This window comes from Pygoscelis adeliae, unplaced genomic scaffold (assembly GCF_000699105.1).
Source record: "Pygoscelis adeliae isolate BGI_AS28 unplaced genomic scaffold, ASM69910v1 Scaffold62, whole genome shotgun sequence".
Lineage (NCBI taxonomy): Eukaryota > Metazoa > Chordata > Aves > Sphenisciformes > Spheniscidae > Pygoscelis > Pygoscelis adeliae.
Window position 1 is genome coordinate 160,239 of NW_008824401.1, and position 13,116 is coordinate 173,354.

At 36.0% G+C, this 13,116-nt stretch overlaps 1 protein-coding gene across 1 annotated transcript in view; it reads right to left on the reverse strand.

Moving 5' to 3' along the window:
• Nucleotides 1-5,514: 5,514 nt before the first annotated feature.
• Nucleotides 5,515-13,116, reverse strand: part of CDH8 (cadherin 8, type 2) — a 151,961-nt gene continuing 144,359 nt past the window's right edge. Inside the window, exons 11-12 of the mRNA XM_009320251.1 lie at nt 8,711-8,962; nt 5,515-7,577 (exon numbers count right to left, since the gene is read on the reverse strand). Coding sequence (XP_009318526.1) covers nt 7,084-7,577; nt 8,711-8,962 — 746 coding nt within the window. The 3' untranslated portion in view covers nt 5,515-7,083. The remainder of the gene's footprint in view (nt 7,578-8,710; nt 8,963-13,116) is intronic.

Below are 13,116 nucleotides of genomic sequence, written 5' to 3' on the forward strand. Positions count from 1 at the left end.
TACAATCATGGGCTGAAAATTTCCTGTTTGTTTTGTAAATTATAAAAAAGAACCAGCAGACATTATGACAATCTAAATAAAGCCCCTTTATCATCAACTGTTACTTCTATTTAAGGAAGAAATATTATATACCATAAAATAAATGGCTGCTGCTTCATGTGAAATTAAAGGGTTGGAAAATATCCATTAAAAACCTACAGCATTTGATGATTCATACTTGACCTTTTTCTGCAAGGATTAATTGTATCTCCTGCTCTGTGTTGCAATGACATTTTACCTAACAATACCCTGCCTTTATTTGGTATAACAGGTTATACTGGGTTGCTACAGCTTGAAACAGTTAAGACCTGAAACTGCAGAAATTGAAAGAAAGCCAGTGCTGACTGGAAGACTGTAAAAGCCATCTTAATACAAAGACTATAAAGCTACATCTACGTCTCTGTAGGTGATAGGCTTTTGGCCACCTTCACCACTTTGCCATGGAACTTACCTGGCAGGAGGCTGGGATAAGCCCCTGCCTCGGGTAACCTACAAAATAATCATGCGCTTGATAGTTGCAACAAGACCCCTTGGTTGTGTGAAGGAAGGAGGTCATATGTACTGCTGAAATAATCTGTTACTTACCTCTAATCAGCTGCCCACTTGCCTGTATCTCACAGCTGAGGTGCTGGACCAGGACTTTGAATTCAGCTCTGGATTCCACTTGTGCATCTGTTTTGGGGAATAAAACCCTATTCTTTCCTTGCCCACAGCTTTAAGTCATGACATACTTTTTTGATAAAATATAGGAAACTTATTCCTCACAATGTCTGAAGAGACTGAGGTATTCCCTTGCATGTAAAACTCATACCAACTGCATGTGAACACAGGTATACCAGTGTATTTGAAAATGAGTCCAAAACGAATCACATATGTGGCTGGAAATGTGGGACTCTTGGAGTATATTTTAAAGGTGATTCAACTGGTTTTGCATTGCTTCCAATTATATAAATCATAATTCAGTTTAAAAAAATGCACATCTTTTATTTTCATATTAATTGTTGAAATTGCCAGCTTGTGAAATTTGGCAGAATGAACTGTATCAATGTTGCCATCAGTGAAAGTTCCATTAAGAAAGAAAGAAATGACAAAAAGACACACACCCCCCACCCCCCAAATATAAGACCTGTTTCATAATTCAAAAACCCAGCTGTTATGAAGAGAGGGAATTGACTTTTTTGCTGTTAAAAAAATACTTTGAAGGTAAAAAATCAAGGCTAGATTTAGATGACACGAAGACTCAAATAAGATACAAAATGAGGACCCATTCCAGAATCATCCGTCCTTTTACCATCAGTTATCAATGCTACCTGCCTTCTGTCTTACCGGCTGTTTATTCCAAACTTCAGAAATCAGAACCTTTCCACATGAGTAAAGAAAGAAATCTATATGTTCATAAGCACCATGGAGTGAGTCTGCATATAGGTAACTACCACAAAATAGCTGGCCCATGTTCATTTGATGAATAAGAATTTGAGATGCCACTATTGGACTTTAAGTAGTTTGCTGGGAGTGCACAGAAAAAGAACAGTTCTGTCTTGTATACATTGAGGAGAATCTTTCCCTGGATATATGTGGCATGATGAGATATCCCTAGAGGAACATCTGCAAGATTTTTATTTTTCCAGGACTTTGAGGAGAGGGTACTACTGCCCTCATACCATAAATGCTTCCTCCATTCATGTAATGAAAGAAGTAACCTCCACTCATCCTTTCTATCTGCCCGTCATCATCACACAGACTTCATTCAAGCAAGCATCTGAAATAGTGGAAGGAGAAGAAAGGGAATTTTGTAAATTATTACATATCCCCTCTGAAGAGAAGGTTGAAATTTTCATTTTGTTCATTTCACTGGTTTAATTTTTGCAATGTGGGGGGGTAGGAGGATAAAAAATAAGGAATGGTTGTGTTGCAATGCTAATGAGCACATTTACAAGGCTCTGCCAGAAACTGTACTTCAGCTTGCTTTTATTAGCCGTTTTGGAAGATGTCTTAGTTGCAGTTGCACAAAAAGCATTGTCAGGGCTTTTATAATTTCTCATTTAGAATACTATGACATTATTTGGAGAGGGACTAGTTCTGCAGCACATCAGCCAGTATCAGTATTGTATAATACAGCAGCTAGACTCATTTTGTGGTGTGATTACAAAACCCATCACAGTGAATTATACAGCAAGTTAAATTGGTTTCCACCTTCTGCAAAGCCAGAATATTATCTTGCACAAATAGTGTACAAATGTAGAAATAATACAAGTCCAGCTTATCTGAACGATAGACTACAGAAAGCTCCCACTGCTCACTCCATCGATACTCTCTGCTGCTAATGACACCTGCTACATTCTGAAAGCAAACTCTAATAATGGTGAGGGTTTTTTCCCCACTCTTTTTTTCCTTTTACTAAGCTTTAATTTACTAGGACATCCTGCCACTACTAAAAACTTTCCAAATCTGAAAAATGATATTTTGGGTAACCTCTTTTCACTTTTCTTGGTCAGAAATACTTGTGAATGTGTGTTACTACTGAACATTCTTCCTATTAACTAAAAAGCACCATCATTGGCTTTAGATTTTTCAGCATAATTTAAAATAGAGAAACAGTCCTTTGGTATAAGTAACCCAGACTGTTCACTATAAGTCTTCCTATGATAGGTTTTTGTACTACTTCTAGTCATGCTTTTTATTTTTTTTATGCAGCACTTGAACTCATTCAAGTAACAATACAGTCCTCTGACTACATCCGAAAAGTAAGCCACTCGCATACAGTTGTTTGTTGTTTTTTTGTTTTGGCTTTTTTTAAACACAAGTAGGATAATAAGCGAGAAGGAAGAGAGCTTGGTGAACTTAACTATCCCGGCCTACCTGCTTCTTTCCAGTCACTGAACATACCAGCTGAAACTAGCTAAAAAAGAGCTATGTGGTCTTAATGAACTTACTTCCTAACATTATGTTCACAGTATTATGGCTCAGGATAGGTGAACTGGTGGAGAGAGGGGCAGGGAAAAGGAGAGAAACAGTCAAATGGCTCAATTAAGATTGAAATTATATCCCCAGAAAATCAGATACAAAAACAGACGAACTGCCAAGGTTTCCTCCAGCTGAACAGACCTTGGAGAAGCTTTCTAAGCCCATTTATCCATTTCTAGAATTCAATGACCATGCAGGCTGTTAAAAAATTTGCCACACACATATGTAGGTACATGCAACTGTATGGATGCTGTATAGTTGATTTATTTTTCTCTGTGTATTAAAATCAGCAAATCCACCTCTAGCAGAGCTGTACAAATAAAGTTATTTCAAACATACTATTTTGCAGACATTCTGTCTGTTCTCCAGATTGAGAATTGTTACTGCTGCGCTGCGACATAGTTGATGGTATTTGGAGTTGCCATAGTGTTAAATGTTTCTCCTGTGATCAGCAACTGGTGACTTAAATGAAAATCTTCAGCCATTTTCTCTCCTGTATATTTCACAGTCATTTCAAATTCATCATCAACAAAAAGGTATAAATGATACTGGGTGAAAACTGTATTGTGTCTAAATGAGCTTTCCATGATTTGATTTCAAGGCCACAGCACACAAACAGCATATGCTTTCAGTTACTGCAAAGGACAGAACATGTTGAAGACCTTTAGTCATCTGAGTTATAATTAGTAAATATATATACACATTCACTTCACAGTACTTGCATATTGAAATGCCTGAGCTGAATTTTGTGTCTGGACAATGTTCAGGCCAAAAACTTAGAATTCCAGCTTTTACGTGTGGATGATTTACTTTAGCAGTTCTGACAAATGAGTATGAGACATAGCTGGGTGAAGGCAAGCCAGAATCAATGGGACTTTAAGGTGCTTGGCACTTGTAAAAGATTTTAAGAATTTAATTCTCAAATTTATCAGTATTAATAATTCTAATTTAATGCATTTTCCTTGTCACTTACAATGAGTCAATTGCTAATTAAATGTTGTTGAAAAAGATGAATTACCATTTTACATGCTTAAAAAGAATGTCACTAATATGTCTAAATCTAGATGTGAAATGTAGGACGATATGATTCTAATCCCCCTAAATACCGTTCTTATCCAAAACAATTTTATACTGAACTAAAAGGAGCAAGTACTGGAAAACTGAATGATCAACATTTAACCCTCTAACATGTATTGGTATAAATTTTATATTCAAATTACACAGAATTAGTTGGCAGAATGAATCATTTCCCTTTGGTGGGGTAGCAATGACTTCAAGAAATAGCACGTCACTATTGACAGATCACAAATTCATTAATGTTTTTGTCCCCTTTGCATTGTAGATATTCACGTTTAAAACCTGTATAAATGCACAATTTACAGCTATGCCCACCAGTAGTAGCTACCATCTCTTTTTGACTGACAATGATCACATTTCTGTCATGCTTTGCCTCTCCTACAGTGCCAGTGATGGGATTTTTTTTTCCTGGAAATCTTATTACTGAATGCGCTGTCGTGGTCTCAGATGGAACTTTCAATCAAAAAGGCAATCAGAAGGTTATCCGTTTGTGAGTTTTCCTACAAAAGAGCTCTGCAAAACTCTACAGCATATACTATAACTCATAGTCAGAGCTACTTGCCCTAAACGCTTACGTGACTATAGACAATAACGTGATCCATATCTCTCAGCACCTTCCTTTGCTCCTAGGAGTGGGATGTAGACTAGAAATTGGCTCTGTCTAAGTTTCAAATCAGGCTTTTGCATTTACACTACTATTAGATTTGGCACGGCAAATCAGAACACCCTGGCATTTGGTGCAAGCGATTAGTAAGAATGTGTTTGGCTGCTATTACAGTCTCTTACATAAATATGTGTCACTTCATTGAAATCTTGATGACTGCTTCTTTTCTGTCTTTAGATGCCTTCACTGTTTAGTTTGTAGTATTACCAAAATTGCTAGATAAAGTTATTCAGAGGATTTTTTTTAATGCCATGTAACTTAAATGAATTGGATACTTCATTAATTTCTATAAAATCTTTATAATACATATAGAAGTGGTGTCACCGTATTAGTTGTCCGCAAATTAGTTATTAAAACCAGCCATGTTACAGCTAAAGCAAAGTAAATGGTTCCATTTTGAAATACAGGCAGAATTGGGAGTGATGCATTAAGACATTTTTGTTTGCAGAACAAACATTACTGAGGATCTTAAAAAGAGGGGATTGCTTTTACTAACAATACTTTAACAAAAAATGTGTGAGGTTATTTTTCAGCATGGCGCAGTGAATTAGGCACACATAAGCCTGTGGTCACAGGCTACTGCATATCTAACTCTGCAAACACTGTCAAAAATTGCTTCAAATATTATCCTTTTTTATTTTTACTGTATTCAACTAATAAATAAATGATTTTGAAGGAACTACATTCCTCAACACACTGTGAAGTTATTCAGGCAGATCCCTTTCTGCAGTGTACATGTAAAACTTAAAGAAAAGCAATAACAAGAAAAGTATTTATAAAAATATATTTCACAAAGTAGGAAACAATACAGAAGTTTCTCTGAATACAATACATGGAGTAAATAAACAAACAATAATATAGCTTCAAAACAAAGTAGAAAATTAAAATGATTTGCATGTAATACGTAGTTTTATTATACATTTGCTACTTCTAAATGGCAAGTTTGCATTACAAATTGAGTATGCTTGCAGCTTCTAGTGTTGTTCTTTCTCTGTGTGCAAGAGCCCTGGTGCATCACTATGAATATTATAGAAAAGAAATGCTAATAACATAAGCAGTAAAATTATGTACACACTGGTTCCTGCTCTAATACAGTGGAGAACTATAAGCATGTTTTTTACTGTACTGTGTTATGTGTGGATTTCTAAAAGTCTATAGTTTAAATATTCACATGAACCAGTTTACTTCCAGCTGTTTGTGCTTGTATTAAAAACACCAGGTACTAGATTTATGAAGAAGATATAAAACTGTCAAAAGTTTTCTCTGGGAAACTTCTATGCCTGCCAGCATTCTCTTAAAATTCAGCTACTGCAAATGGATAGGTTACTGTTTTAACCTGCAACAATTTGTCATTTTTCTTTTCAAAATGTACATGTATTAAACATTCATTATATATAGAAAAAAAATCTAACGGATATAATTTAGTTTTCTTCATAATCTTACTCTATAGATTATCAGTCTTAATAAATAAAAGCAGTAATGGACATCAATAAAATATTTATTTCAAAGATTAAACAAATAAATTCGATCTTTAGCAATAAAATCAGCAATTCTTTCATATATGTAAGTCCATCCCCTTTCACAGTTTTTTCTTTCCTTTCAGAAGATGAAGCACAGGATTGATCCTTCTTCTAGAAAAAGATCCTTTTGTAAAGCAAGGTTTTGTAGCCCTGCCTCTGAATCTCTGCACATTAGTAGGATTTATTACCCATCACTGGAATGGATTAAGAACATGTGAATATTTTAAGGCTTGACACAATATTTAAAGATGATATTCAGTCTGTGGTTACGTGGCCAACAATTACTGTATGTACAATGTATGGTCACTGCACAGTAGAAGCCAGTAGGAATTTACAATGCTATATCTATTCAGCATTGCTAAGAAGACCAAGATATTGCTTGTAACATTTCTGTGGCGGGATCTTTGTTGGCAATGCAGAAACAAACCATTAGCTTTACACATACTGGCAGGAGCTACTGTTCAACAGCGAAATCCCTGCAAGTCCATTTTCTAAGAAAGCACCAATTTCTTTTTGTTCTTTTCAATTCACTGAAGATAATCAAAGATCCAAATCTCCATCTTCAGAGTGGTCAAGTGAATATCAAAGATCCAAAGACTTCTAGACACTCCACATACTTTACTTCACACTCCACAAGACTTAACCTCCTAACATATACTTTTTTTTTTTGGTTCAACATTACAATGTAGTTGATTTTATAGATGACTGGCGCTAAACTTGCCTCTAAAACAAAAAGCCACATTGGTTTTCACTAACAGCAGTGGCCCTAGAATATTACATGATCATTAAGTCAACAGTGAAAAAGTTTGTAATCCACTGTCAAGTTTCTTTGTCACTTTCTCCAACTGAGTAAAGTTCTCCAAGTCTTTTAAAGCGAGGACCCCATTCACTGAGGTAGTCAAAATTCTGATCTGAGTCTGACGTAGAGGACTCCAATGAACTAAGGGAACCAGCTGCTGACCCTCTTCCTTCATAGCCATAAATCTGGATAGAGTCATATGGTGGAGCCGTGGGATCATTATCGGCTTCATGAAGCCTTACATTAATAAATTCATCAACATCAACACCATTAGGAACAGGTGCAAGACCCTGCCTGGGCATAAATTGAAGATCAGGTTTAATATCCTTACGAGGCAAAAATCCATTAATTCCATCCGGATTTTGCAAAGTTGCAATGTCAAATGCTTCTGTATCTTCTTCTCCACCTCCTTCATCATCATAGCGAATAATATTTTCCCTCACATCTTCATCATCTTTGATGATTAGAGGCTCGTTCTTATGTCTTCTTAATGTTACAAACAGCACCACGATGACTGCAAAGAAAGCATCACAGGCTGATTAGGTAAAAAATTTCCAGTCAAAGCACTACATGTTAAGCGCAGTTGTGGAAGGTGATAGGTTGCTTTTTGTGAAAATAAGAGTAATAAGGGTAGTGAAAAGCTGGAAGACCTATAACTTCAACCCTATTCAAGTGATGAAAATTTGATCAGAAGCTCTGGTTAGTCCTCTAGTTTTCTATTATCAGCTCATATTTACATCTGAAGCTCAACTTTATATAAGCAATAAGATTTCGCATACTTCCATTTCTGAGCCTTGAATTTAGACAACAACTTTTCCCTTTGGAAAAGTTACAAACCTTAGTGAAGTCAAGCTATCATCATTTACTGAACATAGTCTATAACGATCTACATTATGGATGGAGTTTTCCAAAATTAGAGGGTGTTTTTCTGAAAACATAGCCCTGATGACAGAAGGAAATTGGTGTCTTTTTTTATGTGTTGCAACAGACTCACACTATAAAACTGAAAAGAGAATGAGACAGTAAGGGAGAAAGAAAGAGCTTATATACATCAATTTCAGAATCATGGACCGATGCATAAAAAGCTCTAAATTGGTTACACTGTTGTTTTTGCAGCTTAATGCTGAAATCTCAGTTACTGATGTAAATCTCAGTTACAAAGTGAAGCTGCAAAGTGCAGAAATAGACCTCTTCCTTCACTGTTCTCTCCCTCACTTGCTTGATATCGTACAGAAATCGTGTGTTTTATTAAAACATACAGTGCTTCTTGCCTTGTAAAACTGTAATGTCTCTTATGCCATTACAATCCAGAATAAACTCGTACAAGTCTTAGAAGATACAATAAATCCATTTTCCATCATGTGCAGCATATACTGTGTCCACCTTGCTCCTTAACGTACCTGATTGGATTTTCAGTTTCATATTCCATACCTGTTTATTATGTAACTTGTGTAGATTGGGACTTTGTGTTATGTGCTTTCGTTCAGTTCTCAGTACAGTAGGGATGAAGTCCTGACAGGTCTCTCAGTGCTGCTGGACATTACGTTGTATTAGATTGTATGTCCTTCTATGTGACTTCTTTGCTTACTTACAGCCACCCAGGAATCAGAAAAATTTTGAACACCAGGCTGTGAAATGAATACATACCTAGCAGCAAAATGATGCAAGCTAATATTGCAATTAGGGCTCCCATGCTGAGTCCAATGGGAAGTACGTATGCTTCAACGTTACAGGACTGGACAATGCCATCACTGCTGCAACCACAGACTCGAATAGTGAGAGTACTAGTGCTGCTCATGGGAGGATTCCCACTATCGCTTATTATGATTGGCAGTAGATATACTTCTTGCTTCTGCCGGCTGAATCCACTATGCTTTGCCAATATGCTGAGAGTATTATCTAAAAAAGGGAAAATTTGCATTGTTTCACCACATAGAATAACTGCTAAACCCACAGCTTTTTCTTAATGCATTCAGAAAACCTCCATACAAACACATATGCACTTTATTATACTCATTATACCAGCAGCATGTGACACAGAAATCCGTCCCCTTTCTATCTGGCTGCCCATGCCCCAAATGAATGAGTGCAACATATGCATTTTCTTGTGTCATGTGGTATGATCATAATGGCAATCCCTCACTTTCTTCTCTGCATACATCCCTATAGATGTCTTCCCGTCATGACCCATCACTGTTTTTCAAGTCACACGGTCATAAAAATTCAACCAGTACAACAAAGAGAGAAATTAAATGTTAACGTAACCCAAACTTAATAAAACACATTCATCAATTAAAACAAATGTTCAATGCATTATAAGCACAAATTGCACAATATTTTGCCCTGCTATAAAAGATTCTTCTTTTTTATTAACAAGCAATATAAGACAAACAAAGGAAAAGCTGAACGTATTAAAAGTTGTAGGCCTAATTTTCAGAGATGTAATCATTTATTGGGCCTCAATGATGAAAATAGAACAAACCAAACCAGAATGTATCTCCTACGAAGGCAGCCAGAGGAAATGAGTCTAGGACATTCTTACCTCTGCACACATATGCAGATACTTAATTTTAGAAACATATAGAGGCATCTGACTACATGGCATACTACCCAGACATAAAGTTACACAGTTAAACCCCTCATAGTCACTCAGTTCTCAGTTCACCATCAAAATGATTACAAGTTGATTTAATTAGGGTAATCATATAGATTCTATTGTGTATAGTTGTAAGAATTATAGATTCTAGCCATTTAACAACATACTACTATCAAATACCAATGATATTGTATGTGCCAGACTGCTTACTAATCAAACCATGATTAGTGACCATGTCAAATATGCAAAACACTTTGATTTATTTACATACTTAAATATTCACTTTAGCTTTTGACTGCTTTACTCTGTGGAATAAAAAAAAAAAATCAATATTATGAGTTATATACTAACAGAGTGCATGTTGACTTGTACTAATTTATTTTTTGTGTTCTTTCATCAAAAATAACACCACAAATTAATAAAGAGATTCCAATACACACAGAAGAGGAATGTGTGTGTGTGTGTGTTACAGAGGAATCCAATGACAATTTAAAAATAAAGCTGCACATGATATTTGGGAGAAGGAGATTGTAGCTCCTTTCATTAACCTCTCTTCCCTTGTGCTACCAAAGTTAATTTTCCTGAAGTATCATGAACAAAAGTAAGCCTCCTGATATTTTATGCTATAATATGGGAACATGCAATCACTAAATGCCATTCCATGGAAAGAAAGAAATTACTGAGAGTTATGTAGCAGGCATAAGGAAGAGAAGACTTGGAAGACAGGCAGTGTTCGTATGACAGATACAACAAAGACACGATTCTTGAGTTTAAACCAAAGAAAGGTACCTGAAGTGCATGACAACATGTGTATGTATATACATATAGTGACTTTAAGAAAGCTTTGCATCTACTTTGATCTTGGTACTGGTCAGGTACTCACTTGAAAACATGAAATAGTTTAGAAATGTTTAATTTGTACTAAGTGTGATCACCAGGCACATTTCTGACAGCCCATCGTATTTGTGCAGCATGTATCACTGCCCCAACATAAAAGACACATGTATGCTCCAAATAGCTGGCAGTCTATGAAGTGCAAAAGCCAGAGAAAAATGCAGAGAAGGAGGAAGGGGAAAACATTCACGAAGCAAATACTGTAAAGACATTTTTCACATAAAAAAAAATTTTGAAATGCAGTCTTTTATTCTTGAAGTCCTTCTCAGTAAGGAGGCATATTAATAAGGAATAAAGGTAGTTACAGAATATAATGATTACAGAATGAAACATTACTAAACTTTATCATGTCCTGAACCTATATCAAGATATCAATCAGTAGATAACTCCTACAGTTAATTCATTACTGCCATAAAACAAATGATGAAGAAAGATTATTTGATATTTAAGTACATGGGGTAATTGTCTCATACAAGAGAACAAAGAAGGCTTTATTTCCCATTCAGTGACAAAGAAACTGAACTTCAAGTAGGCTCCTTCTGAAGTTCAGGGTCTTTGATTTTGTATCCCTTCCATGGTGGAATCGCCTACCAACCACACTTATGCAGCCTAGAGAGGTTCTTCCTATAATTTATATTGCAGGTTACATAATCATTTCAGCATTTTTCATAGCATTTAGAGTATGTAACACATGAAGATCAACCTAAAAGTTAACTACTTTATAAAGCAGTATAAATATGGTCACGTCATAATACCTTTGCAGAACAAAAAGGATTCCTAACGATTTTTCTTTCCAGGAATCCTGAGTTTTTATCTATTCAAGTTGGAAACAGTCACATCAAAACTGATGGCACCCTGGAGCTAAATAAATAGTCTAGTCCTTCCTTGTGCCCTTTTTAAAATTAAAGGAAGCATATGTGTTTACTGAAGATAAATTTCAGGTATAAGCTCTTAAGAATTCTGACAACTCAAATAGGATCAAACTCCTTGATGATACCCAGTGTTATATGTGCCACTATGATGCAGTGGAAAAGTCAAGTATGTTTTCAGTCAACAATTAGCACACATTTAGAATTAAGGAAAATCTGCACTCCTCCTTCTTGGTTGAATGTGTCACAGATTTAAACACACGTGTGCAAGTTAAACCACTCTCAGTGTCATACTTGCTCTCTAGCTGAACTGGAAGGAGCAAAGGGAAATGTTATGTTAGTAAAATATTGTAGCTAAGTTTTCCTGAATATTGGTGTGTATAGCTTTACCAAAGTAAGAGTGACTACCACACCTATTGTAATGTGTAAAAGATACTTTTTTTTTCTGATAGCATTCTTTTCCTCCTCCGCATCCTCCCATTTTCAAATACTGAAAAACAAATTTATCTGTCCGTTTGACTTTCTCCTGCAAAATTAAAAATATCTCAGCATAAGTTGCATCCTTAATCCTTTTGCTTTAACCTTTCAAAGGAGAAAAAAAGGTGTGGGGTTCAATTTCCAGCTCTTTCTGTCTTTGAGACAAATCCCACTCAGAAGTGTCACATCTGTAGTCATTTATTCAGAACTCCAGAGACTTTTACAGTTATATTACACAGTGACTTCTTGTGCTCTAGAAATCTGTACTGATACAGCCTGTTCCTTCCTATAAGTCCGGTATGTAAGTCCTTCCCTGTCCAAGCTGGAGGAAAAGATTGATATGCTGAGCCCTAGCATCCCTGCCCTTTACAGACATGCAAAAGAGGTAAGGCACTCGCTTCAGGAAGACATGAAAAAAAGAAGCTGCTCTTGTTGGTGACAGCTTCAGATCCCTCCCATCTTTCTGACACACTCACTGCTACCCTGCCTGGTTCAGACAATTCTAATAAGCCAGAATCAGAGAGTAAAACAAAGTAAAAAAAGAAGAGTACTATAAAGAGACAAATAGAAGAGGGCAGAAAAAACAAGAGGAAGGAGGAGGGATGGAGAAAATAAAGTGCCAATTTCTGCCAATCAATGAAGCTATGCTAAGTATGAAAAACTACCTGGTACCAGTAATGGTTATCAATTCAAATTCAAGAGAAATGAGATAAAGTAAAAGTTGTGCACGATATTTGGGACATTTAGCTGAACTATTTAAGTGTAAAAGAAGTTGTAATGGCTGAATAGTTAGTACTAGTAAGAAGAGGTGCAAGACAAGTGGAGAAGAGAATAACCTTTCTTTTTTTACAGAGGTTTTCTTTTTCTTAAAAACTGCTGTGCTAAAGTTGAATTTGTTGTGCCCGGAAAGAAACTGGCAATCAGAAGCAGTCAATAGGAAAAGCAAAATGAAATTACCAAATTGTTTTGCCAATGGATGGCAAATACTCAATTTTGCCTCAGGAATTTTGTTTAGCAACAAATTCCTTCCCCTTCTTTGCTATGTCCTAAAATAAATATGCCTTGGTGTTGCTGGAGATGTGACTCTTGAGTGAAGAACAATGACTCTTTAATTGATGTTTTAGTTGGTTCCTAGAACTTGAAAATAAATCCTAGCAGCTGATTAGCAACAAACTCAATTTATCTGATTTGCTTTCTCCTCTCTGTGGACATTCTCC